Here is a 25,048-nt window from a genome sequence, read left to right as displayed (position 1 = left end):
AAGGGAATGTGCATAATTTATGAATATCTCGATAAAGAAATCGAGCTAGTCTAATCTATGAAAGTGTGTTTGGATGTGGAGAAGTGATTCATGAAAAGAAAGAGATATAGAGAATATCCGCGACACAGAAACAAAAAGATCAAGTAATTAAGAGGTGTTTTTCAAGCAGAGTTTGAGTTTTTATTATATCTGCTATATTTTGAGGTATCTATAGATATATATATATCATTAATCTAGAGAAGGGAGGGAAGTTGTGTTACTCGAGCCTGCCTGGTGGTGAACTTTGAACGGCTGCTAAGCGAGAGAGAGATTGCTGCTTCTTCTATCTTCTTATGATTGTCGTCTCCTCCTCCTCTTCAGCCAGTGAAGGCGAGTGCCATCTTGCCGGGTACCAGCTGCTCGTTCCTCTTGGCCACGGTGATGGATGGCGCCGCGGCGGCCTGTGCCTGGGCCGTGTCGACCATCATGGCCTCGGCGAGGAAGACGCCGCCGTTGGCCTGGCGCTCGATGAGGGCTTGCATCTCGGCCATGGAGACGATGACGTAGCCCATTCCTCCTTGGGCAGCGGCTGGGGCAGCGGCTGCGGCGGCCTGGCGTCCGACGACTAACTTGGCAGGCTCGGCTGCAGTGGCTCCAGCGGCTCCAGCGGCTCCAGCGGCAGCTGCAGGCTCCTTAGCAGGTGCTGCAAGTTCTCCAGCTGCTCCGGATGCTCCAGGCTCCCTAGCAGCTCCAGCAGCTCCAGCAGCTCCAGCAGGTTCTCCAGCAGCTCCGGTTGCTCCAGGCTCCCTAGCGGCTCCAGCACCACCAGCAGCACCAGCAGCTCCAGCAGGTTCTCCAGCAGCTCCGGCTGCTCCAGGCTCCCTAGCGGCTCCAGCACCACCAGCAGCTCCAGCAGCTCCAGCAGCCTTGGTCATGGTGATGATGAACTCTCCGTTGATGTTTGTCACCGGGACAGCGACCCTTCCAGAGTTCATATCAAGGACTGTCTTTGCCATGACGGGGGTGAATGCTGGAGCCAAGAGCAATTGACTAGCGACTGGGTTGTTGTTTGTGTTGGTAGGGTTGTTGTTGGTGTTGCCACCAGTGTTGCCACCAGTGTTGCCGCCAGTGTTGCCGCCAGTGTTGCCGCCAGTGTTGCCACCTGTGTTGCCACCTGTGGTAGGGTCGGTGCCAGTGCCGGTGCCCGTCATGCCACCTGTAGGGTCGGTACCGGTCATACCACCTGTAGGGTCGGTACCGGTCATACCAGTCATGCTGGAGTCTTGTCTCTTCTGTGGGCTGAGACTTCCGGTAGCACCGCCCGGGTTCTGAAGCAGGCCTCGTTGAGCAACACCAATTTGAATCGAATCACCAGCCCCGATACCCATCTGCGCAGCCATTGCCATGACACGGGCAGTGTTCACTATCTGGGTTAGCTGGCGGCCCATCGCTGGCAGCGAGAGGGGGGAGAGGGGGGACCTACAAGGAAGCTGCATCACTGCGGCCTGACTGTTCAACGAAGGGTTGACACCCCCCAGGTTGGTCGTGACAAGGTAGCGGTAGTTGTTCAGTGGTGTACCAACTTGAGCTGTCATAGAAGCACTGACGCCGTTGACCACGTTGGTGTTGAGTTGCATAGGCTGGCTGGCCTTGATCGACATTCGCATACCATCAGAGAACTCGACCTCTTGGATACCAGCACCCGAGACATTGACTTGGTTTCCGAAAGGAGTGAGGACGTTGCTGGTCTCTTGTGTCTGACGGCCGATGGCCATGTACTCGCCGTCGATGTTGGTCATCTTGACAATGCGCACGGTGTTGTCGGTACTAGAATATGAGTTAGATCAGAGCCAGCGACCGCGTTCGAGAAATACGAACGTGTTGACGGCCTTGATTCCTTCCATCACAATCCACGCTTGCCTGTCCTGGGACATCATCGCGACGAAAGTGTTATCGGGTGAGATGTTCATCTGTTGGATGATATTAGGATCAATGGGGAGCTCAATTTGAGCAGCGACGAGATCATTCGCGCCGTTGGTTTGGATTGTCATCGAGTTCTGCGAGAGCTGTACGAAAGGTTGGCCCGTAGAGCCTACAACGTGGTTGGGGGCCAGAGTGGCAGGGCTCTGGTTCACGATCATCTGACGCTGTGTCTGCGAGAAAGTCTCAACTCTGGAGTTGTCCGGAAATTGAACTGAGTTCAGTTGCATCTAGAACATTGATGTCAGCAATCTTCGCACTGAGCCAGCTGGCAGCTGCAGAGGCATTTCTGAATACTCACGTTTCCATTGAGGTTGACGACTTGATTCCACCCGACCTGCTGGGTTTGGGCAGAGACCAGAACATTACAGCTAGCAACTAGCAGAGGGATAATAGAAGTGAAGGAAGGCATTATGAAATAAGAGCCACCGGGGCTGTAAGTAATAAAATAAGCTTGGAAAGAAACGAAAAACGAAAAAAAAAAAAACCAAAAAAAAAAACCCGAACAAAGACCGATGATCTATTGTTGAGGGGACGGTATAAAGAATAATTTTTCCTCTTTTTGGTGCAGGAAACTTCTCTTATACTCCTTGAGTGGCTGCCACATAAGTCTACTTGGCGATGCGTGCCCACTCGCCACAGACGTCGTTTGAGCTTCTCCTTTGGAAGTGCTGTCACGCCGTCGGGCGGGCTTCAAACCGAGCTAAGGCATAATCGATTTCGCGGGTGACCAGTTCCCGGGATATCTCAAAATCCGATCTGATGTTTACTAAGCTCCCGGCAGCATAAGACCCGCTGGGATGATGCGAGAGACGGATAAGCCTCAAAACGTTTGCGTTAGACTTGAGGCAACTTCGCAATATCGATAGAAAAGCTTCTGTGTTATGTGATCGGCACGAATGCATTTTTCTGACGAGGCTTGTTTTCACCCCATGTGCGGGCCGTGCATCCAGGCCGTGCGTCTATGTGAAGTGTTTCCCCGGGAGGATCTCCTCCGGGCAAAGAACAGCAGGTCCCTGCGCTGAGGTCGCTTTTGGTGGGAGAATCAAGCCAGGATCCCTACGGAGCCAGACTCAAATCAGTCCTTGTCGCAACGATCAGAGTCCAGACTGTGAGATTATCTTGGCACTTGCAGTATTCGCTAAAGTTGACTGCCGAAAAATTGAGAGCAAATAAACAGTCTCGCTTAGCGTCGAGGTGAAGATAACCATGATATATCTCGAGAACGCGATATATCGTGACAATTTATTTTGAGCAGCCCAGTGTGGGAAATCTTCCTAGAAGCTTCTAGGTGTCTCTTGGGATATTTATGATTAATCTATTAAGTGTTGACATTGATATGTGCACTCAGAATTGTGAAAGGCCCCACATCCCTCCATTACAGAAATAAATAGGCGGAAAGAAAGGCTGCTCCCAAAGACCATGCCACACCATACGTCTTCTGGACGAAAGTAGCAGAAACCGCTTCACTGACCATTGGATTAGTGGTTGAACCTGGTCCCACGGGGCCGACTCCTGCTGCAGCCGATCCTGTTGGCTGTGAGGAATTGCCGCCCACGATGGCTGCCGGTGTAAGTGTAGCCGGATTTACTGGCGCATTGTTTGCAGCAGGTAGAGGTATACCAGCTGTTGCCAAAGAGTCTGGTAATCCACTGTTCATTGGGTTAGTGTTTCTCTGAACAGTTGTTTCAAAGTCGAGAAGAAGATCTGGTAGATAGGTTTATGAGAACGGGACAATGACAACGTACTTTACAACGATACCTGCTGGCTTCAAGGCCCCTGATGCGCCAGGCGTCGGTGCCGCTGCAGGCATATTGGTTGCCACGATGGCGGGAATAGCCAACTTTGCAGGGTCCATCGACGAAGTAGGCCGAGCGGCTGGGAGAGGAATTCCGCCGGTCCCCATCGGCATCGGGCTGGCCACAATGTTCGCCGGCCTTAACGTCATTTCGTTTATAATCGGATCAGCTGGGGGTGCAGCAGGAGCTGGCATGGCCATAGGAGGAGCGGCTGCAGCAGCCGGCATCATCGGAGCAGGCGGAACCCCAGTTGCAACAAGAGGTGATTTAGTCAACATGACTTCCGAGATAATTGGATCTGGAGGCGGAGCTCCTGCCGCCATTGGTGCGCCCGCCATTGGTGCACCCGCCATTGGTGCACCCGCCATATTTGGAGTAGGTGAAGGCCCATTGGAAACAATTGGTGCTGTCGTCAACATGACTTCCGAGATAATTGGATCTGGAGGTGGAGCTCCCGGAGCGGGAGCAGGCGCCATCTGTCTTTTTATGATAAGCCCTTCATTTTTATAGACGGTTGCCTGCCACGATTAGATTGCAACGTTCTTTGGGTGGGAAAGAAGGACAGCACTTGCCTGGCTGAGATCAGAATAGGCCAACAGTATGAGTACCAAGCCACGACATATCATCTTTGCTTCTTCGGACACGTTTGGAGCAAGTACAGCATGAAAATTTCGAGTCGGCCGGACTCCAACAGATTGTAAAGCCCGAGTCTACTCGAGGGCAAGTTTGATAAAGAGCTTGATTCTTGTGATCAAGAGAGTGTTTTTCTTTTCTTTTCTCAAGCAAAAGACTTTGATAGCGATAATACTTTGACCGGTTTTCTCGTGGGAGAGACTGTCTCTAGGTGGCTGAAACCAGGGAACGGAATATTGTTATCCGAAATATGCCATTTCTGCTTCCATACTGTTTCATCAGCCGGGTAGTAGGGCTTCTGTAGTGCAATCCACGGGGTACCTGGGATGCGAAAAAGCGATAAACTGGTATTATTTTCCCGTAACATCTTGGCAAACAATCGATCAATAGGCGGTGAGGTGAATTTGTAGATTTATAGAACTGTTCCAGACTTGCGATTGCAGATGGTCACGTGACGAAATGAAGATTGAGGACGTGAAACAATTATTGTAGTGTGTCCTGCCCTATTATATACAATTATAGTTAATTACCCACGGTCATCTATGATCTTCTCTAAGTCTACGAGACATTGATTACTTGTACGCCGGCCACAACAATATCATCAGACAACACATTCCCCGCTGGAGCAGAAGAAGTCAAATGAAGGTAGGTAATGCCAGAAACCCCCTGAGGAACTGTGCATGCTCCACCCGTGTAAGGTGTAAAGACCGAGCCTCCTGGCAATCCGCCATTGGTAAATGCACAATTGGTAGCTCCCGTGGCGTTTGCAGCTAAAGCCAATCTGGTGCCGGCCGTCATCAGAGTTTGCGTTGTGTTCGAACCTGCCATGGGCATGGCGGACGGAGCCATCATCTGAAGAGCCGGGAAAGGTGTGACGTTAAGCATCGAGCCGCTCGGGCAAGAAGTGATCAACGGTGCTGCTAACGAAAATACCGATCTTACGCCCAGAGGGGTGTCAAAGGCGGAAGGGATTGCAGCGGCCTTGTTGAGGGTTCGAAGTAGAGACTGGTGACGGGCTTCAACAGTAAGAATCTCTGCAGCCGCGGTCAGAATGGTAGGCATGGATACCAATGGTGCTGCGCCGAGATATCTGTATACCATTATATCAGTACATGCTTCGGGGGCTGCAAGAAGCAAAACTCACGCGGAAACACCAATGTTTTCCAAGGTACCGGCTGTAGCAACCATAGCCTGCGCGGTTGTGAATCCGAAGTTATAGGTACATGGCTGGACGGGCTTGAAACCAGCTCCGGCGATAGCAGTCGTCAAGAAAGTGACATGAGTGTTTTCCGTGGTAGCAACAGATTTGAGGTTTGTGAGATCTGTTGGGCTCATGCCAATTGCCATGAAGCTTGAATCCGGGAACTGATTGAATCCTTGGGCATAGAATGCGCCCTCTAGATTCTCTAGTGTGAGGGCAAACTGGAGGATGTCGACATCTGCCGTTATGGATCAGTTAAAGAAAATCGAGAAAAATCGGAACAGATTTGGGGACGTGTGCCGTCGCATATACTGTTGACGCGTTCGGGTGATGGAGGACAAGATCGCAATGATATGACATACCCGTGATGCCAGCGGCGGAAGCTGCTGCGTTCTGCCTGGCCGCTATACCAAGATTTTTCATAGCACGAGCATCAAGTTTCGGGAGAGCAGATGTGAGCGTGGCAAGGCTCATGGTGGCCAAAATGGCGGTGATACTTTTGAGGTTCATAATTGCGTTTCCAACGTTCGAATTTCGAAGTCGATTGTTGTACTTTGCTAAAAGCGAAGAAATTTTGTCAAGGCCAGCTTGATCTAGTCTGAAAAGAAACAGATTATGGAAGTGTGACAGAGTAATTAAGATTAAGAGTGAGCATTAACAAGCAGTCCAGTGCTTGAGTGAGAAAAAAAGGAACGACGGGTGAAGTGTATTGGCGAAGAACCATGAGCCTAGACTACAATTACTTGCGAAGCTGAGAGTACACCACACCGGCTTCTACTCGTCCGTGGCGAAATCTGCCGGGCCTTTGAGATCCGAGTATTCGAGGAGTGTGTCCATGTGGCATTGAGAATATCGCCACAAGCCCCGGTAGCAAAAGATCTGGACTTTCAAACATTTCCTTTCAAACATTTGCTTTCAAACATTTGCTTCCAAAGATTTGCAACCATAGAGAAACCATCCGCAGATATGGTCCCTGGGCAACAAGGTAGTAAGCGAGAGTTCCTGTTTTGAGAGCGTTTCGATTGCAGACTCGCTTAAGCGATGAACCGGAAATCCTCATGACCGACTGAATCGCTGCGTCCAGGCGTCAGGCCAAAGTCGAACGCTATGGCTAACACTTACACCATGTTGCCACAAGATGTGACAAGATGTGTTAGGCAAATGTCATGGCTGCGAACCACACAGGCCAGAACCTAGACTCCATGCTAGCCAGGACCACACAAGCTGCGCTGAGTCTGTGGGTATATAATGCTTCTGATCCTCCAGTTATTCATTCTCCAGTTCACTTTCGATATTCCAGCTTCAGCCACTACTTCAATTAACAACCCAAATTCGCTAGTCGAACACGGTCCTTAATCATTTAATTTTTAACACTCCTTCATTCCATTTCTTAATAACTTTGAATATCTACGCAACAGGATTTGCTCCGATACACTATCAAAATGAAGTTCTCTGCTGTCGTTGTCCTCTCCCTCGTCGGTACCTCCGTCGCTGTCCCACTGCAGAACGTTGGTCGGGCCAACAAAGGTGCCAAAGCCGCAGCAGCAGCATCTGGAGCACCTGCAGCAAAGTCAACCCCGGCTGCTTCTGGCTCCAACTCGGGCTCCGGCTCAGCCTCTACGAACTCGGGTGCATCGAACACGGGCGCATCGAACAACGGCGCATCGAACAACGGCGCATCGAACAACGGCGCATCGAACACCGGCGCATCGAACACCGGCGCATCGAACACCGGCGCATCGAACACCGGCGGGTCGAACACCGGCGCATCGAACACCGGCGGATCGAACACCGGCGGATCGAACACCGGCGCATCGAACACCGGCGGATCGAGCACCTCGAACTCGGGCAATTCTAACTCGGGCAATTCTAACTCGCCCAATGCCTCTGGGGGTGCTGGGGTGGTCGGGGGAACCAAGCCAAACGCTGATGCTGTCTCCTACGCCGCAGGCGCTTTCGCCAACGATGCGCAAACCGTCTCGAGATCCTTGAACACTCTTGGATCTGAGGTAAGCTTGCCCGTCATTCTTATTCTACTGACAGCCACCCTTGGAATCATATGCTGATTTTGAGTAGACCGACCCTGAGACCATCCGCAATGTCGCCGCTACCGCTTTCCAAGCCGAGTCTGACGAGGATCAGAGACGTAATGTCCTTGCGACCATGGCCGGAAGTGCGGGTGCCCAGTCCAACTCTTTGATTGTTATGAACACCCCAGCTGTCCTCAACGGTCTCATGAACATTCAGAACAACCCAACCCCGGCCACCGCCGCAGCTGAGCTTCCAGCAATTGAGAATGCCAGGTATCTCTCTCCGGTCCGCTTTTATCTTCTATAGTACTAACATTGGTAGAAACCCCAACATTCTTCCTAGCATCACTCAGCTCTCCAACGCAGCCATGAACAATGCCGGCCTGCCAATGATGGCCGTCACATTCCCTCCTACAACTGGATCCTCTGGAACAAACAGCAACGGCGGAGGCAACACCAACACCGGAGGTAACAGCAACACCGGAGGCAACACCAACACCGGAGGCAACACCGGAGGCAACACCAACACAGGAGGCAACAGCAACACCGGAGGCAACACCAACAGCAACACCGGAGGCAACACCAACACCGGAGGCAACACCAACACCGGAGGCAACACCAACAGCAACACCGGAGGCAACACCAACACCGGAGGCAACACCAACACCAGCAATGGAGGTAACACCAACAACGGTGGAAGCAACAGTGGTAACACCAACTAAGCAACGATAGACTCTATCAAGCACATTTCACATCATTGTGACCAGAGTTTATCATTGTACTGCTGCACTGCTGGACAGTTGGAGGGGTATTTGAGATTGCAAACCTCATTTAGCCAATTTTCGTTCTTTTGTCGAAGGATACACGCACACATTTCTACAATGTACACCTAGATAATAGTTAGCGTTAATTAGCTGAGTCATAATCTCAAGCAAAGTCGAACTCAATCTGTTTCTTTCCTTTTGACTCGTGAGATGTTTACCTTTGTTTTTTATTTTGTTTACCACTCTTCTACTCTATTGATCAGCTTAGGCGCACTAGTACTGAGATCTGTTCCTTAGCTTGGTCCTTTTTTTTTTCTCCGATCATTTTTGCTGGAACAGTATGGCGATAGGAATTGGGAGGCTGGGGAGCGTGCGTGCTTGATCTACAGAATAAAAGTCCCCGGCCTGTTCACCGTATGGCGCTCGCTAGTTTCCTAAGCGAGGATTACCGAAGCCCCTGAATCATCCATTTACGAACAGATCCGTTCTGGAAACTTCTGTGCAAGACAGTACAGTAAGGGCCTGATCTCTTAGCGTCGAGCTTTATCCTCGCCAAGATTGAGGATGAAGATGTGGTTGAGTGACATGACATCGGGCTTCTCAGTAGTATACGGAAGACGGTGCACAGATCGTATAGACGGGCATGACCATAAGGGAGTAGGACAATTCGCAATTTGCTGATAGAATCCAGAGTATAGAAGGTGTTTATTCTAGTATGAGAGTGCTGAGAGCTACCTATATACATGGGAGTAGCCTTGAGGCTAGTCCATACAGAGGAATAGGTGAAACCCTATAACCGAACACTTGCAACTACGGCTAGCGGGCAAGGGCGACCGAGGCTCCGATGATTGATGAAGCCGAGGCCCGCGGAGAAGACTTGTAAACATGAGAAGTGCATCGGATTCCATACGCCAAATAAAACTTCGAGCAATCAATCAGTGAGTGCAGGCTGATGAAGGTTGGCGGGCATTTCCCGCCTCGCGATAGGCTTAGGGTGTGTATGGCTCGCAGTTGCGCGTCCGCGCAACTAAGCAGTTGAGTTGATCCTAAACAAGATCATCTCAACTTGGTAGTGGAAGTTGCATGTTTTAAGGATTGTATGGCTCGCAAGTAGTAAATTGAATAGCAATTTGCAACTTAAGACTTAGAAAATACGATTAATTCGCCATTCTAACTACCAATTATTTCTTCATAATAAACTTAAGATTAACAACTCTACCTTAAATGCAGGTAGGGGGTCATTTGAGCGGTCCTCTAACCCTCTCTTATAAAAGACGGTTATTAGATCGTCTAAAATCAGTACTAGTTACAAATCAAGAATAGTTCACCTTTTTGATCGTCCCCGAGCTTGGGACCGTCTTATAGCCGTCCTATAGCCGTCTTATAGCCGTCCCCGCTTATATTTTTAAAACAGGCTCATTGATAAGCTCGTTTTAAAAAATTGAAATAGTTTGATAACTATTTCAAAGAAGATATAGTTGTAAATAAAAACTGTTTTTCAAATGGAATTGTTTGAATAATAATTTAATAAATTTGATGCTAAAACATTTCTCGGTATCGCTGCTACGGTTTATTTATCAACGCTTTAAATTTTCTATAATCGGAATCGACCGATTCAGCAAAAGTCCACCTGAGGCAGTGCATCTTCGTCACGTGTGAAACGGGTGGTATGGTAGGGGTGGTGAAGGGGTAGGCTAGTAAGTAACCGAAGGAAAAAGGAGATTATTTGCTTACTAATTCACGTTCTTCGGGACGGTTTTAAGTTCGAGGACGGCCTTATTGTTGTTGTTGTTGTATTTATTAACGTCGGGCGGGTATCCAAAACGCAATGCTTGGACCCTGGGGACCTCCTATGGGGTACGGCGACGTGCTAAGTAAAGGAATTATATATAAAGTACTATTTAATCGAGAGTAAAAACCACGTTAGGGAAAACCTCTCGTCAAATAGCTGGACACCTGTAAACCCCTTAAAAGCAATTCATAGTGATGTGCGTCGAGTTTTCTCTCGACAACTGTCGAATACGTGTGGCCCTACGGGCGGCTTCGATCCGTATAGTACAAACATCGTTCTCTTTCGTCGTAGAGCTAGGAAGGCTCGCGTTCGTAGCCTTTAAATAGAGCCGGTGTGTTTGTAGAACGCTCTTTCGAAGGCGCAGTACCGTGTTTTCGATCAATCGAACTAAGCCCTTCCCATCCCATCTCTTATACACGTTCCCTCTCTATCGCAAATCCTCCTGGTCTTTTTAGTCGGTATGCCCGTCAGGTATAGATCGTAGTCGGCGTGGTATTCGAGAAGAAGGAGGAGGGAGGTTCGGAATCGCCGGTAAAGGAAAATCTCTTCGAGGAGACGTCGCATATCGATGATTCAATTTCGGCTCTCTAGACTCTTTATCTCTCTTTCTACCGCAGGAGAAAGAAAGAAAAAGAGCTGAAGGTTCGTAGGGGGCACCTCGTACAGGTAAAGAATCGTAGCCCCCCCGAGGACGGCCTTAGGATAGCTATAAGACGGGTTTGAAATGGTCTTAAAACAGTCTTTTCGTAAAAAGACCAACTTTTATAGACAACGATCTAATCGATTAAAACGGTTTTATTTTAATAGTAATCTTTTAGCGAAATGACGAGCTCTTCATAAAAACGGTTTAATCGATTAAAATAATTCTATTTTAGCTACGATTTAAGTATTTAAATCGTTTGTTCTCAAATTCTATTCAATCTTAAGTATCGGCTTATGATGATCCACTACCTATGCTAAGCTTTTGGAACCATCTTTTAAAAAGACCGTCATCGGATTGTCAGCTGACTGTTTGAATAACCCCCTACCTGCCTTTAAGGTACCTTATCATGTCGGTCCCTTTAAACTCGAGGTTTTTTATCACAAAAGCTCCTCTTCCGAGTCTCTCTTTCTTAAGTCCAAGCCTGCTTGAAAGAATTATTAAAAAACCTATTGCACGGAAGAAGGCGCGCGCTACTAACGATACCCTTACCCTTTCGGCTTCTACGACCCTCTCAGCTTCGGTTCTACTGTTGTACAGAAAAATCGCAAGCTGCTCTTTCGTCCGCATATATCGAGTATTTCGCAGTTTGGCTTTGCGTATTAATGAGTCTTCGATATATCGAAAACCCATTTAAGAGAATTTTAGGTTGTTTTTGGTTCTCTGTAGATGGCTTGCAAAAAGCTCTTCTATTAACTGAAGACTTAGTATCTTTAAGGTACCTATGCTAAAGTGTTTTTGCGAAGTTGTTTTTATAATATTGAATAGCGGTGCATGTTACGGTCCTGGTAGGCCTTGGCGTAGTTCCAGAGGTTGGTTGGGATTGGATTAGTCAGCCAATGTCACATGACAGTCCGCCCTAGGGGATGCATATACTCTCGGCATTGTATTGTAGTTCTCTCTTCCCCTCCTCGTCTTTCTTTCTCATTATCAATATTACGATTAGGTAGTACTATGATACTATTCTATTCCAGCCGTAACAGCGCATGCTCTTATCGCAGCGATAATAACACCGATATTGCGATTGCGCAGATTACGCCTTTTCAAAATATCTTTCAAAGAAGCTATTGAAAAAAGGTAACGTTATAAAAAGATACGTAGTAAGAAGGTAATGAAAATAAGCGGAAAGAAAAAGGACGGGAAAAAGCTTGCAACTCGAGCTTGCAACTTGGAAGTTAGAACTCTTTGCTGCAACTTCGATTTGTATGATGCAATTACAAGTTGCAAGATCAGATGCATACTTTATAAGATTTACGTGCACGATCGATACAAATTGCTTGATTCTTGCATCTCGACGCGCAACTTGAAGATGCAAGAATATTTTAGTAGTGCAATTTGGCTTGCATCTGCAAGCCGTGCAGGCTCTTAGGTAGTAGCGCTCGACGCTCCACAATTTTCTTCTGATGTCATTGGTGTTTCAGTGTTAGCGCTACCACACTTCATCCTAGAAATATTTTAAACGTATATATAACAGCCGCCTGCTCCGCCGCCATCGATCTACGAGATCGTCTTCCCACAGCCCTCGTAGCTCAATGGTAGAGCGCGTCACTAGTAATGACGAGGTTGCCGGTTCGATTCCGTCCGAGGGCATCGCTATATTTTTCGTCTTCTGCGGCACTCAGGGTCGATTCGAATGGGATTCCTTCCATCGTGCAGGTGGTCCTGTGCTTTTTCTTTTGGGTTAAGTAACAAATCATGTTTTTTTTAAACTGTCGCCTCCGATTAGAGTCAAAAGACGTACGATGAAATATTTTCCATTCAATTATTCAACGATGGTGTATCGTGAGAGGCTTAGCCGAGGCGGGAAAAAAATCCGCTGCAGTACTTTTCAACGTCTGGTCTATTCAGTGTTTAATTTGGTGAACCAAAATGAAGCTAGCAGCACTCCATACTGAAAGACTGTCTATTCCATACGTGGATTGATCGTCCTGTCCTGCGGGTGATATATCAACCCAACGGTTCTTTTTTCCGCGAAATTGCCGGGTCTTTCATTTTCTGCCCCACGGAAAGATTTTTTTTGATTCCAATATAGACCCGTATATGAAGGTTCACAGCACGAAATAATTGGTCGGGTGGTGTAGTTGGTTATCACATCTCGTTAACAGTTCTGACTGTGGCATAATACCGAGAAGGTCCTGGGATCGAGCCCCAGCCTGATCAAAGTAAACTTTTTGCGGATCTTCACGCGACGCACGTTTTTGGACTTGGGGTGAGTTTTGGGGAGGACATGTGTATGTATAAGGTATATATACGACGGGAACTACGCACGTGTAATAGAAAACACCAAAGAATTCTGTAAAGGATCACACGTCTATTTTCAATGAATTGAATATGTACCATACCGGTTTTTATAGAGCTTATTTGTACCTGCATTCGCATCTTCAGCCAAGGAAAAAATACACCACTCATTGCACCATACCGAATGCCTTTTTTTACAAGTCCCTTCCGACGCCTTGCTAACTAACCAAGAACAAACTCCGGCTTTTCGCCTATCCTCTCGAACTAAGGTAAACTAAACTAACCGTTACGTCCTTATTCCGCGCTGCGACAGTCCTCACCTCCAAAACTCAACAACTACGAATCCGTCACTATCGCGCCCGCGCTATTAGGAATATCCGATGCTCGCTGATGCTGTTACTGTTACTGTCGCTTTTGCAACCACTCGAAGCTGAGTCTGCGTAACGATGGTAGTCACGATACAAATCGACGTCAAAGCAGCGCCTCCCTCTTGCGTCGGAGTCGCCGCGCTAGAAGCCGCACCATTCAGCAAGACGGGAGCAACTACCGTTCCAGGACTGGATGGACCCTGCGGGGATGCTGGAGCGGCAATAGCGGCGCCTTCAGAAATCGTGAACTTCTGGCTTGCGTCGCCTGGCTGGCAGGGGGCTTGGTCGAGGATAGGGATGTCGTCTTGCGCGCTGCTGCTGCTGGTGGTGGTGGTGGTGGTGGTGGTTACGGCGAGACAGGTTCCTGCTGCGTTGGTGGGCTGGAGCGTTAGTGGCTCGGTACTGTCGCTTGCGGAGAAGTTGAAGAGTTGCGAGTTGGTTACGGCGCCGCCTGGGTAGGGGTTTTATTAGAATATCTGGATTGTAGTAAGGGAGGAGGGGGAGGAAGAGGGGGAAAAGGAGGGGAGAGAGGGGGAAGAGAGGAGATATACCTCCGTCAGCTCGACCGCCACACGAGAACATGATGACCGTCTTGCCTGCGGCCCGACGCGGGTCAAAGTTCATACACGCTTGTGTCTAACATAATCCTATCAGCTCCGATACTAGAGTATTATCAAAGGGAAAGTGAGGAGAGGAGAGGTTCTCACGAGCGTATTAACGAGCAATATAGTCCCGACTTGATCATTATGCTTTCCCTTTGAGATGACATCCCATCTCTGGCCCATACTGCCATCGCAAGGCGCGACTTGAATTGGATTCAGGTTCGCGCGGAAATCTCCTGATAATTCATTTACAAACAAGCATTTGCCGTCTGAAGTCTGTTTTGTTTTGTTTCGTTAGCTAACGGATTATACTTTATCTGAGCTCTGAATCAAAGGCTACTCTTTCTAAGATGGGTGGGTAGGTGGATGGATGGATGGGTGCATGCGTGTATACCTTGATCTCGGCGTCTGCAAATGCTCGCGTAGCAGTATCGTCCCGCTGCTGGGCTTCTTTAAAGGCGGCTGGGTTCAGCGAGCTGACGATACGTTTTGAGAAGGGTGAGGCAAAGGATAAGAAGGGCCCTAAAGCGAGAAGTATATAGAGCGAGGCAATCATTTTCTCTCTTTTTTTTTTAATGCTTTTGGCTTTATTCGAAGAGAGAGCGAAGTGGAATAAAGTGGAGTGACGAGGATGCTCTCGGCCAGGTCGAAGAAGAATGTCGTCGATATATCTATCCTGCACAGCAGTAGTTGAGAGGAAAGAAAAGAAGAAGTAAAAAAACCAGGGCACCCAAAGAAAAGAGAGAGAAAGAGAGAAAGAGAGGCGAGAGCAATGCAGAAACACTCTTCGATGCAGGTTATATTTAAAGAAAAAAAAATGAAAGTGGGAATCAAGTACCTTCTCTCCTGAATATATATACAAATACACCCTTTCACTCCACGAGCCACAGCCCAAGGTTTTCAAGCAATCAAAAGAGAAGGAGAAGCGTAGCGAAGCGAAGTGAAATAAACAAAGTAACACAGCTTATCTATCGCGTTTCCGTTTCATATACCGCTCCTAGCAAAGCGCCCCTTCTCTTTCTCCGTATACATACATGTATGTACGTCGGATAGATATCTCTTCCCTTTTTTTCTCTAGGCCCTACCACCGTTTTCGTTTTCGTTTGAGTCCCGAGTAAGGAAGCGAGGAAGTAAGCAAGCAAGCACAAGTCCTAAGACCTGATGCTGAATTTAGAAGCGCGGATGTCATAATGAGGGAAGAAGAGAAGGATGAGTATTTGCGAAACTTGAAGTGTGAGAGAGAGAGTGTGTTCAATTTTCTTCTCTCCGTCTCGTTTAAATTTGAAGGAGAAAAATGTCGCGATAGGGGTTAGGACTGCGATGGCTTAACTGGATACATGGAGGAATGAATAGATAAACGACGCCCCGAATAAATGACGCCCCGAATGAATCATGCTTGTTAAAGCGCTGCTGGCTGGCTTTGATAGGATGAGAGATAGAGCGCTTAGATTTGCTGCAGGGCTGTTTGGGAAATGGATAGAGGTAGCTGGCTGCCGTGGGATGGCTGGCTAGCTGCATCTATTTTATTTTGTTTCGAATGCCTCCCTTAGTAGGCGTCACGTCACGTACGATAAGTATTTTGAGATAGCGCGCGGCAATGCAGCTAGCGGCTACCCAAGCCAGGTAGGTTACACACATATATATATGTATACATGTATGTACATGCGAAATCGCTATGAATGCCCCTTGCCTATCGATACACGCCGCTGACTTAAGAGCGAGCTGGATGCAAAGACCATTCGGGAGTGAGAATGAATTGGGCGTGTTGACGGAGGAACCCGATCAAGCGAATGAATGTACGAGGCCGCTCCAGCTCTGCGCATCGATGCGGAAGTGGGCATGCATACACACTCCCTGATCTAACCACATTATCTTGATGTTTTGAATACGCGACTATTAAACTCCCCGCCCGATTTTGCTCGTAGGACAGGAATATCTAGTTTTGCAGCATAGGTATGTGAAGTGAGGAGCGGCAAGAAAGAGCGCCAACACTTCCGCCCAGCAACAAAATGCAAGGCGAGAATTTCTTTTTTTTTTTCTCTTTCTCCACGTCTACTGCTTCCCTTCTATTACTCTCCTACTCCAAAACGACGATCCAGATCCAGATCTGCGCAGACGATATCTCTGAAATAAGCAGCATCCAGACAAGGTTCCCCGTTCCCGAACGCGTACACTCCGAACATCGCGCCTAGGAATGGCTGTCCGACCGGTGGCACTTTAGTTAAGGACTTGCTTAGTATAACAGCACTTGCGACGGTGGTTGCTTCGGCTTCTTCAGAGCCTGCGAGGTGTAAGGTATAGCTCTTTGGCGCGGCGAGGATCCTTAGCCTGAGTGGACCTTTTTGGATGGAAAAGTACTGTTCCTGGGTGGTGTTAGGTGAGGGGGCCCATTTGAATTCCGGAAGAGAGAGATGGCGCGCCTACCTTGAATGCATCAGCGGTATCTGTCGGTATGGTCACTTTGAGAACCCTTCTCCCATCGGATGTCAGAGTCACTCCGATGCTGGCGAAAGAATGCATGTCCCACCACAACACCAAACCGGCCTCGTATCCAATTCTCGTCGGCGCGAAGTCCAGACGTACGGAAAAGCTCTGCTCGAAGGACGTTTGCCGCCTCAAGAGCATCGTGGGCGCTTCTGGAGATCTCAGATCGTAGCATCCGCCGTGGATGCAAAGCCAGCCCGGCCGCTCGGTTAGCGACCAGCATTTCTTCAGCGGTGTATCTGGGATCGGTCAACACAGGTTGGGGTCAACACAGGTTAGACAAATAGGTCGCCGGTTGCAAAAGGTCTGTCTTACTCTTCTCATACCACCCCAACTCCAAATCATCTATCGCCAGATCGGCCTTCCAGACCCTCTCCTTCGGCCGCTGCACAGCGGCCTCCGGTCCCAGCGTCAGGAGCCCAACTGTCTCCCCTCGATTGAAGACCGGCCAGTCATCCACCCACTCGACGCCCACCAGGAACGTCTCCCGGCCCAGCTGTGGCTCCAGCCATCCCGCATCCGCATCCGCGTCCCTCACAGGCCTCACCCCCAACAGCACAGCCCACCAGCTCCCGCCCTCCCCGGCCTCAAAAACATCCACGTGCCCCGTCCGCTGCACCTTTCCCTCCACCCCGTTATACCACAGCGGGCCCCCCGCTGGCCGCGACACCCACGGCCCCAACACCCCCTCCGCGCTGCGGAACACCCACTCCTGGTGGCCCTGCTCCGTACCGCCCTCGGCGGTGAATAGGTAGTAGTACCTGCCGCGCTTGACGATGTGGGATCCCTCGGCTACTCCGGAAGGGGAGGCGCGGATCACGGTGGGCGCGGTGAGGGTGCGACCCGTCGGCAGGGCGATCTCCGAGATGTGGATTGCAAAGTCTTTCTTTGCGGGGTTGCCGCTGCTGCGGGTGGACGTGCGGGTGGTGGTCGAGAGGTAGACTCTGCCGTCGTCGTCCCAGAAGAGCTGTGCTTGTGTCAGTCGGTCGGTCAGTCGGCGTTGTTGTTTTGGATGAGAACTAAATAACCACGTTACGGCACGTACGTCTTGGTCGAATCCGGGGTTGTCAAAGTAGATCGGGTCGGACCAGCTCGACGAGTCCCAGATGTTCGTCGTCGTCACGTAGAAGCCCCGCGGGAAGATCCTCTCCTGGTCGGTTGGGTAGCCGGTTAGCACCCGTGGTGTGATCCGCTGTAGGCCACCCAGACAAAGAAGTTACGAGCTAGATAGGGGAAAGCCCCGAAGCGAGTTTTGGGATGGGTACATGTATGGATGTGAGTAATATGTATGGTAAGCTTGATGTGAGAGAGAAAAGAGAAGATAGAAAGAGAGAGAGGAAGAGAGAGAGAGAAAGAGAGAGAGAGAGAGAGGCTCCGCAGAATTTACATCCATCTGAGGCCTATACCTCGAGAACACTCCGGTGCACAGGTACCACCTGCCCGTCTTCCCCCCACCGTTCCCATTCTCCTCGATGCGATACCGCAACGTGCTCGCCCAGCTGCCCGCGCCCGCCTCGGGCGTCCGCATCTCGATCTGGCTCCGACGCGTCAGGGCGTGCCCGATCAGCTCCCAGTTGAGCAAGTCGGTGGAGTGGTAGATGGCGCAGCTGGGGAAGAGGGTGAAGGTACTGGTCGTGAGGAAGTAGGATGTGGATGTGGTGGGGGATATGTGGGCTTGGGAGAGTGGGATGCTGCTGCTAGTGGGAGGAGGAACAACGCAGATAGATGGGTCGGGTGAGAAGCCCGGAATGATGGGGTTGGTGAAGAGCGGCGACATTGTGTGTTCTTGGGAGGAAGGGGGGATGTGGGTGAAGTTTGTTTGTAAATAAACAAGTGTTGGCTACGCGAGGCAGGTTAAGTAAGCGAGCTTCTGAGGGTGCCAAGCAAGGAAAGCTCCATCGCTCCCAACATATTTGGTCGGAGGAATTATATTCCACCGCTAAAGAGGTAGACAGGACAGGCACATGATACGCGACAGAATGATAATCAAGAGAAACACTGCAAGAATGATTTGAATGAGGTCCCTGGTTTGTCGAGGAATGAATACACATTTCAACTAAGTATTCTAAGTATGCCTCGACAGGCTTACGCTTTTGATAACTACGGTCGACGCAGCTGAAACACAGGAGTAACTAAAGATGGTCTGCGAGACGAATCTTCGCCTTCTCATTATCCACATATTTTCTTGCGGTTCTTAGCCCTCGCGGGTCAATGCACCACCAACACCGAATGAGGTGTTGGGGCTGATGGTGAAGGTGAGGGGAGGCGACACGCTCTGGGTGAACTTGGTCGTAGCGTTGCCGGTGTAGTTGTAGTAGGCATTGCTATTCACACGTATTAGTGGGAGTCCCAAATCATATCGAGGTAGTGAGGGCAACCAGGCAGGCAGGTGTGGTAAGGGGTCGGGGAGGAACCATGGACCTCAGGGGAGGGCAGGCTTACGTGGCAACGTCTGTGAATTGGTAGGAGACCTGGATATTGGGATCCCCGCCTACGCTGGGGAGCAGGCGGGCTGCAACGCCACGGTTGGCCAGGTTGTTGTCGTTGACGGCGCAGTACGCCAAGGGAGCTCCAACGATCTCACCGGAGCAGAACGCCGAGAACGATGGAACGTCTAGGTAGGCGAATCCTGTAATATTGAAGCCTGCATAGAAGATATTGTTAATTACGGCTCAAGTTCAAGATTTTTGGCTGCCTAGCCGAGGCGGAGGAAGGAGGACTGGACTCACTGTAGAAGTCGCCTCTCCGGGCAGTTCCAGCGTTCCACTCCGAGACGGTCCAGTAGTAGTTGGGGTCGTTGACCTGGCAGGTTCCCACGGCGGCCAGGGAGAGGAGGGAGGCGGCGATGGACTTGGTGTTGAACAACATAGCGAAAGAGTTCTTGGTTGGTTTACGTGACGGATTGAGAGAAAGAGTGTAGTTGTAGAGAGGAGTGTAGTTGTAGAGAGGAGTGCAGATTGGATTGAAGACTTTGATGAACTGCTGTTAAGGGAGAGAGGATTATGATTATATAGTTGAAAAATCTCAAATGTTTGGGTGACGACATACCTCCATCGTTCCTCAAGAGATTTATTTTAGGAAAAGTTTAGTCTTGCAAGGCAAAGCTGTTACTAGCTGCCAATAGTACGGGAAAGCTGCGGAGTCCCGGACTTAGCCTTCGTGATGTTTGGCTGGGATCGGCGTCGGCATGAATACGGAAAGTCTTGACTGTGGCGGGGATACATGAACGGCACCTCCGGCTTGCCCAGCATCATGTCAGGGGCAAATCCACTTGGTATGCCGGCATAATAAAAGATCTGGTCAGATGAGAGAATTACCATAGATTAGTTACGCATACAAATCTGTAGTCCGTACTTCTCCAATATCAAGAATTGATCCATAAGACTGCGTACCGACCGTATCGGCAACATGAGATAAATAAAAATCGAAATTCAAAATACGACGCGCATTGATGACTCCGCCTTTACGAAGAAGTCCTTGGTCCTACCGTTGAACTCAGCCTGAGGCTGAGTCAGAGTCGCGCTGTGTTACCCCTTAATGTATTGACTTTCCCCACGCTCCTGGAATGAGGAAAGTACTACGTAAAACTATAGTAGTATTCGATACTATCCCCCCCATGAATACATGTCGAAATTATAAGTTGGCAAGGGATCTCACCAGGGCTCAAACCAATCAACTTACGTAGTATAAGAATCCATTCTCGAAAAGTATTACTAGTAGTACTACTGTAGTAGTAGTACATCTTTACTACGTACTACGTAGTACGTAGATCAGTATTTAGTCTGTGCAATTGAGTTGACAGGGCTTTGAGCCATTCAGAAACCACCGCTCTACTACCACGGTACAGGCCTAAGTATTACCCCTCGAGGGTGCCTCAAAAGTCTAGTTTCCACTTTAAACCCCCTGTTTTCCCTACCCTCGAGGGGTAATACTTACGCCTGCGACGTAGTATTTATGGATCTAAAATGGGTCCGACATGTATTCATGGGGATAGTACTACTACTACTACGTACGTACGTAGTAGTATCTGACAACTGAAAGCATAAATATGGACTATTGGTACAGCCAAGAGTGCGATTTATGAAATGTTTACGGATCTGCCCACATCTATTGGCCCGTCGTCTCAACCGCACAAGGCCTACACCACCGCCGTTTAACCCTTTCGATCCTACCCGGGCCACCCCTTCTTCCGTTTTATTAAGATATTTCAAACACTTCGCGTTTCCCTCCTCCGTTCTCCTTTTTCAAAAACGCCCTCCTCTTGGAATAGATCGACGATATTGCTTCACCTACCAGAAGATCGCGTTTGAAGCAAGAAAATCCGACGGTTATTTCAGCATGAGTGATTCTCGCAGAAAGGGGGAGAAAAACCTTGTTTAGCGTTTGGTACAAGGCGATGAGGGACTTTCGGACTGGGTTTATGCATGCTTTTCAGATTACTCATTCCAAAGGAAACCTTATATTTTCTTAGGCTAAGTGGGTAAGCTCATGAGGCCGGTCCAATGCATTCTACAGTAGAAAAATAAGCTCGAGGAGTAGCAACTCTCCATACTCCGTAGTAGTAATTCCTAGGCATTACTGTACAATACGACCTCCGAGGCGTAACAGTTACCGCCTCAGGGTAGGGATACCAGGGTGTTTCAAGCGGAGTTCTAAGCTTTTGAGCCACCCTCTGGCTGGACGTACCGTAATTGTTCGGTGGGAGGAGGCAGGGGTGGTACCGGTACGTTAGTACTAGTGTAGTAGATCAAGCGTATACTCTATACGTACAAGAGTATACCGGTACAATTGGCGAAGTCTGATCAGCCGCATTGCTGTTAGATGAGCCCCGGGAATCCTTTTATTACCAAGTATTCTATAAAGAAATCGACACTTACATAATCATCTTTACGGCGTCGAGACTCAAATAGCGAGTCTGATAAAATGAAACTTGTGAACGAATATAAATGTTGGTGTTTATGCCCTCAAAGGAGCAAGCGGGCTACAACCCTCAATACCTTGAAAGGCTGTCGGTAGGATACAAGATAGAGGCATTTGGTCAGACAGTGGTGATCTCCCAGAGCTACTCTAGGGGTCATTAGCATCGATCGATTGCTTGGAAGTCATTTTTTCTCACTTGCCATCCTTGGCCACACTTTCATGTACTCCGTACGGAGTTCAGGAATGCAGGATGGCCCTCATTACTTGGTACAAGCCCGAAATAAACGAACGCTGTCTAAGCGCAATTCTAGAGGTTTCCGTTGACAGGGCTCTTGTGCAGGGTGCACTACGAACCAATGATACTGTATAACGATAACAATTCAAGCAGCATTGCCAAGTATCTAGTGTGCACAGACTAGAATTGTACATTATTTACCCATGATACGAAGTATAGTAGGAGCGTCAAGCTACTTTGAGCTTAGCTAAATTATGTGACAGCTACTACGTCCCAGGCGTAAGTAGTAGTACTATTATTACCCCTCGAGGGTAGGATAACCAGGGGGCTTAAAGTGGAAACTAAACTTTTGAGGCACCCTCGAGGGGTAATACGTAGTACTACGTACTTAGGCCTGTACCGTGGGGATGAGCTGGCTACCGGTACTTCTCTAGCAAGCTTCACATCAAAGCTTGCTAGCTACGTAGCTGTCATCACACCAATCAAAAGCTCAAGGGTGCTTGGCAGCCAAACTCAAAAGTTTACCTCTTTTCCCTTTTCCAAGCAATCAAGTTTGAAGATAAACATGGACTTACATCTTCTAATCGGCTTACCAAACCTGAGTAAGTATAACGAGTTTGTTTACGGAGGATCGATAGGCAAGATTTCATTGTTAGTTGCTGTAGCCGAGGAAAGGCGAGAAATTATGATTTAACGAAGATGCTGTCAGTACCGTTAGTCGTTTCATTATTCATAAAAGGTAAGGGTGCGGAATACTCAACAAGCGAAAATTCAAAGTACATTATATTGCGAGAGAGATATAAGCAAATCTGAATTGGCTGAGATGCTCGTATTGAGAACTAAGAGCCGGACAATATCATACTTACTCAAAACGGGTGTATCGGTCCTTATCATTGGTTGAGATAAGTAGACTCCAGATCTTCATCAAAACGCACTCAACGACGGTGCTAGGAACAATACCAAGAGTTGCAGGAGTAATGAGCGACGAAAGCTGAAGAAACTTGAGTCATGGATCAGCAACAACTTGCGTTACAGCCCGTTTTGCAAGTTCAACCCGCCTGTCTATGTATGTTACAGCTTAGTATACTTATAAGGCAAGCGAAGAGCCGATCTTACTCTTCCACCATGTCTCCAGGGTAAACATCGACATGAGCTGGGTATCAGCCGAGAATGCCGAATCCAAAACAGGAGACTGATACTGATCGTCCTTGATCTCTCTATGATAACCACGGCGAGTATGCGGAACCAACCGATCCCACGAGACTTACTCGCGTAATGAATGCAGATATTGTTCCGTATCTGTAAATAACTCGGTCGGGATGGAAAGTGCCAGCAGACGATTTCCCGAGTAAGAAGAGGGCCCGATATGTACCTCAGCTTCTGCGGTTACAAGTCTTGGTCTTCGACGAGCTGCCTTCCTAATCCGTTGTAGCATAAGTGATATTCGAAAGCAACCGGAGAGCGCCTAGCAAGGAGCACGCAACCATACCTGCCGGTGATCGGCCGTATATGTTTGTCGATGTGAAATTCCTCGTGCCGGCGATAGCTTGCCCTGCAGCGTTACAGCAAGCATCTGCGTGCAGCTACTGACTCCTCTCGAGTCTCTTGAGATGTAAGAGTCGCGATTAGGACCAATCGGCCGGTGCTTCGGGAATAAAAAGGGGGCTACGATTCTTTACTTGTGCGAGGTGCCCCTTATGAGCCTTTAGCTTTCTTTCCTGCGGCAAAGAGAGTCTGGAGAGCCGGAATTGAATCAAGGTGGCTTTCCGAAAAGATTCTCCCTTACCGGCGATCCGAACGGGCCTCCTCTTCTTATCTCGACTACCGTGCCGATTACGATCTATTTTTAACGGGTATACCGATTGGAAATGTTAAGAGAATTTGCGATGAAAGGGGAACGTAGTGAAAAAGATGGAAGAGGGTTTAAAACGATTTACGATATTGCGCTTTCGAAAAGACTACTTGGCTGACTCCGGTTCGGCTTCGAATTATCTTGATAATCGATACCGATATACGTTACTTACGCTACAACCTGCTTTTTAAATCTTTCTTTCGACGAAAATATATTTTTCTGCGATCTATTTTATCCGTAAAAAAAAGCATACTTAATAGCAGCTGCGCTATACCAACTTGAATTGCTTTTAAAAATTATACAAGCTATACGATACCGCGGGGTCAAAGACTTAAGGCTATTTAAAAGAAAGCTTTTCTTTAACGTGGTTTTTACTTTCGATTGGATGGTAATTTGTATATTATTCCTTTATTTGTTGTTGTTGTTGTTGTTGTTGTTGTTATTGTTGTATTTATTAACGTCGGGCGGGTAGCAGGCGAAGCCTGCCGCCCTGGGACCTCTTATAGGGTACGGCGACGTGCTAAGCTAAGGATTAATATACAAGAAGGCCCCAGAAAGCAATTCAAAGTTTTGCAGCGAGAGCTATTGTCGTCTGCGCCCTTCCCTTACGGATAAGATGGATCATAGTGAAAGGAAATCTCTCGCCAAAGGAAAACTACAAAAGAGAGTCAGGCAGGTATAGACTGCTGTAGCTAGCTTATAGCGTAGCTATGCGAGTCGCATAACGACCAGTATCAAGGCCGGACCGGGGTCAGCCGAAAGAGCACTTGACAGTGCGAGAGAAACAATTCTTCTACTTAGCACGTCGCCTTATAAGAGGTGCTAAGGTCCAAGCATTGCTTTTTATATACCCGCCCGACGTTAATAAATACCATAACAACAATAATAACTTCGGGAATAGAAATCAAGTCTCGCATTATCCGTATCCGCTGCAGCACATAAAGAGAGAAGCGGAGAAGCGTTCGATAAGCAATATTCAAACCTTTCTTTTGGCATCGGAAGAGCCGCTGGTGGCACTGGCTAGTTGGCATTAACCTCTGGCGGCATGGTCGCTTCATAAACTATAGCATCGATACAGAGAGAAAGTGAATGCAAGCGAGCAGGACATACTATAGACCTTTCAAGCCGAGCTCGCACGGCTGCATAAGAGGCGAAGTATCTATATCACGATGCAGCATCGCAGCTACTCATTAAATACGCCGCGCTCTAGGAGTCGGGTTTCCCTTCCCTGATCTGTAAGCTGGCAGCTATCCGCAACACGACTCGTAGAGCAATTGCCCTGCAGGAGCCCTTCTTGCTTGCTTTCGTGAGGGGAAAACGACAACGGCAGGATCATGTAGCTGCCCTCGCTTCAAGACCGAGCAAGCTGCGCAACCGCACTCGAAATCCGAGGACGCCTACAAGATCCAGAAACGACTCACCCCATCGGTTTACATAGTAAGCGATGGAAAAGCCGATCGTATATAGTTAT

General features: G+C 48.6%; 7 protein-coding genes across 7 annotated transcripts; 1 reads left to right on the top strand and 6 right to left on the bottom strand.

The window, feature by feature from the left end:
- Window positions 1-356: 356 nt before the first annotated feature.
- L3040_008062 (uncharacterized protein) lies at window positions 357-2,371 on the bottom strand (the record flags this gene model as incomplete). Its single annotated transcript, XM_007291948.1, has 4 exons — window positions 357-1,402; window positions 1,463-1,806; window positions 1,858-2,189; window positions 2,261-2,371. 4 exons carry the CDS (start codon window positions 2,369-2,371, stop codon window positions 357-359), a joined length of 1,833 nt encoding a protein of 610 aa, XP_007292010.1.
- A 966-nt stretch (window positions 2,372-3,337) lies between these two features.
- On the bottom strand, window positions 3,338-4,384 carry L3040_008061 (uncharacterized protein; the record flags this gene model as incomplete). The annotated part of the gene is made up of 3 exons (XM_007291949.2): window positions 3,338-3,611; window positions 3,708-4,276; window positions 4,331-4,384. 3 exons carry the CDS (start codon window positions 4,382-4,384, stop codon window positions 3,338-3,340), a joined length of 897 nt encoding a protein of 298 aa, XP_007292011.2.
- Window positions 4,385-4,949: 565 nt separating this feature from the next.
- On the bottom strand, window positions 4,950-6,102 carry L3040_008060 (uncharacterized protein; the record flags this gene model as incomplete). The annotated part of the gene is made up of 3 exons (XM_007291950.2): window positions 4,950-5,481; window positions 5,536-5,830; window positions 5,955-6,102. The coding sequence occupies 3 exons, from the start codon at window positions 6,100-6,102 to the stop codon at window positions 4,950-4,952; spliced, it is 975 nt and encodes a 324-aa protein (XP_007292012.2).
- Window positions 6,103-7,034: 932 nt separating this feature from the next.
- L3040_008059 (uncharacterized protein) lies at window positions 7,035-8,457 on the top strand (the record flags this gene model as incomplete). Its single annotated transcript, XM_007291951.2, has 4 exons — window positions 7,035-7,601; window positions 7,669-7,895; window positions 7,945-8,300; window positions 8,390-8,457. The coding sequence occupies 4 exons, from the start codon at window positions 7,035-7,037 to the stop codon at window positions 8,455-8,457; spliced, it is 1,218 nt and encodes a 405-aa protein (XP_007292013.2).
- Window positions 8,458-13,483: 5,026 nt separating this feature from the next.
- On the bottom strand, window positions 13,484-14,642 carry L3040_008058 (uncharacterized protein; the record flags this gene model as incomplete). Its single annotated transcript, XM_007291952.1, has 4 exons — window positions 13,484-13,935; window positions 14,036-14,120; window positions 14,192-14,362; window positions 14,481-14,642. 4 exons carry the CDS (start codon window positions 14,640-14,642, stop codon window positions 13,484-13,486), a joined length of 870 nt encoding a protein of 289 aa, XP_007292014.1.
- Window positions 14,643-16,155: 1,513 nt separating this feature from the next.
- On the bottom strand, window positions 16,156-18,347 carry L3040_008057 (uncharacterized protein; the record flags this gene model as incomplete). Its single annotated transcript, XM_007291953.1, has 5 exons — window positions 16,156-16,449; window positions 16,511-16,809; window positions 16,886-17,537; window positions 17,616-17,720; window positions 17,958-18,347. The coding sequence occupies 5 exons, from the start codon at window positions 18,345-18,347 to the stop codon at window positions 16,156-16,158; spliced, it is 1,740 nt and encodes a 579-aa protein (XP_007292015.1).
- A 417-nt stretch (window positions 18,348-18,764) lies between these two features.
- Window positions 18,765-19,624, bottom strand: L3040_008056 (uncharacterized protein; the record flags this gene model as incomplete). Its single annotated transcript, XM_007291954.2, has 4 exons — window positions 18,765-18,894; window positions 19,013-19,214; window positions 19,300-19,552; window positions 19,619-19,624. 4 exons carry the CDS (start codon window positions 19,622-19,624, stop codon window positions 18,765-18,767), a joined length of 591 nt encoding a protein of 196 aa, XP_007292016.2.
- Window positions 19,625-25,048: the final 5,424 nt, after the last annotated feature.

This window comes from Drepanopeziza brunnea (genome assembly GCF_022702325.1).
Source record: "Drepanopeziza brunnea f. sp. 'multigermtubi' strain 214-2 chromosome Unknown ctg14, whole genome shotgun sequence".
In the NCBI taxonomy this organism is placed as follows: domain Eukaryota; kingdom Fungi; phylum Ascomycota; class Leotiomycetes; order Helotiales; family Drepanopezizaceae; genus Drepanopeziza; species Drepanopeziza brunnea.
Note: the sequence above shows the minus strand (reverse complement) of the source record. Positions and strands in the feature narration are given on the sequence as shown.